The sequence below is a fragment of the Coptis chinensis genome, chromosome 9, assembly GCF_015680905.1.
Source record: "Coptis chinensis isolate HL-2020 chromosome 9, ASM1568090v1, whole genome shotgun sequence".
Classification (NCBI taxonomy): Eukaryota; Viridiplantae; Streptophyta; class Magnoliopsida; order Ranunculales; family Ranunculaceae; genus Coptis; species Coptis chinensis.
The window spans coordinates 56870962-56872372 of NC_141464.1; the positions used below are offsets into that span (position 1 = coordinate 56870962).

General features: G+C 44.2%; 1 protein-coding gene across 1 annotated transcript; it reads left to right on the plus strand.

Annotated features, from left to right (window-relative positions):
• The first annotated feature begins 538 nt into the window (after positions 1-538).
• Positions 539-1126, plus strand: LOC147476880 (uncharacterized). The gene has a single exon (XM_086585850.1). The coding sequence runs from the start codon at positions 539-541 to the stop codon at positions 1124-1126; it is 588 nt and encodes a 195-aa protein (XP_086441976.1).
• The last annotated feature ends 285 nt before the right edge of the window (positions 1127-1411 follow it).

Below are 1411 nucleotides of genomic sequence, written 5' to 3' on the forward strand. Positions count from 1 at the left end.
GTGGCTTCCTCATCATAGTGGGTCGCTCACATCAAAAAAAGTGCATATCAAAGCGTTAAGGTGCAAAGAGAAAAAGTAAAGTGGCAGAGATCGGTATGGGGCCGACCGGGTAATCCCTCGGCATTCTTTCACTTGTTGGCAATTGTTTTCCAACAACCTATCTACCCAAGACAGGTTAGTACAAAAGAAGATACTCTCTCACTCTTCTTGTTGCTTGTCCCATCAAAGTAGGGAGTACTCCAATCACCTCTACTTCGAATGTATTTTCTCACGCGAGATCATCAATGGAATCAAAGAGATTTTGGGTATAGTTACGGATAGTAGGAATTCCAATAGAGAGTGGTCATCTATCCTGAGATTGTGTAGGGGATCGAGTTTGGTGGCTGAAATATATAAGAGCTTCATTTGCGCGGCGGTTGATGAAATTTGGAAGGAGCGAAATGCGCGAAGGTTTCAAAATCAGGAAAGGCCAGCATCAGTGGTTTTGAGAAGAATTCTAAGGAATATGAAAACCTACACGCAGGTACAAGTACTGGAAATGGAGGACACAAATGAAGCCAGAAGATTGGCTCAGGCTATCGGCATCCAGGTCAAGTTCCAAAGAGCGACACAACAGCATTGTCAATGGACACCGCCAGAACAAGATCGCGTCAAGCTGAATACGGATGGGTCTGTGACAGGAGAAGGTACAGGGCATGGTGGAGCAATCAGGAATTGCAAGGGGGAAGTTCTGGCAGCGTATTCTGGTAGTGGTGGTGAGCGATCAGTCCTGTTCCAGGAGCTGAAAGCTATAGAGGTTGGGCTGGGCAGATGCATAGAGATGGGTTTTGAGAATGTAGATGTATCGTCAAACTCTCTGGTAGCAATCCAAATGATAACAAAACTGGCTAAGCCTCCGTGGAACTGTCTCGATGTGCTAACACATATCCTAGAACTGTCGTCCAACTTTATAAGCTGTATTTTTACACATGTATATCGGGAGACCAATCGAGTCGCAGACCACGTTGCAGGACTCTCTAGTTCCCATGTAAGGGATATTTTGCATGTTGGTCCTCCTCTAGAGAAAGATTTACATAGGATTGTCGAGGAGGATGCAGCGGGTACTATATATGTAAGATTTAATTGATTAATGCAGGTAGGGGTCTGCCTAACCCCAGCTTAAAATTTTAAAAAAATTTTACGCCCGGTTATTTCGATTCAATCGCATTGCACGGGCTATTTTAGTAATTATCTAATAAAAAAAGAATCCTACCCTTCGTAACCTAAGAGCATCTCTAGGTGGGCGTATCCGTGGTCGCATTCTTCAAATTTGAAGAAATGCGTCGGAATTTCCCGGAATTCCAACTTTAGGTGGTCGCATTCGTGGTCGCATCACCTGCTTGTTCGCATTCTTGTTCGCAAATTTGGCAAT

Excerpts from the sequence above, each read along its gene's own strand:
- LOC147476880 (XM_086585850.1), top strand. The coding sequence starts at position 539 with ATGGAGGACACAAATGAAGCCAGAAGATTGGCTCAGGCTATCGGCATC.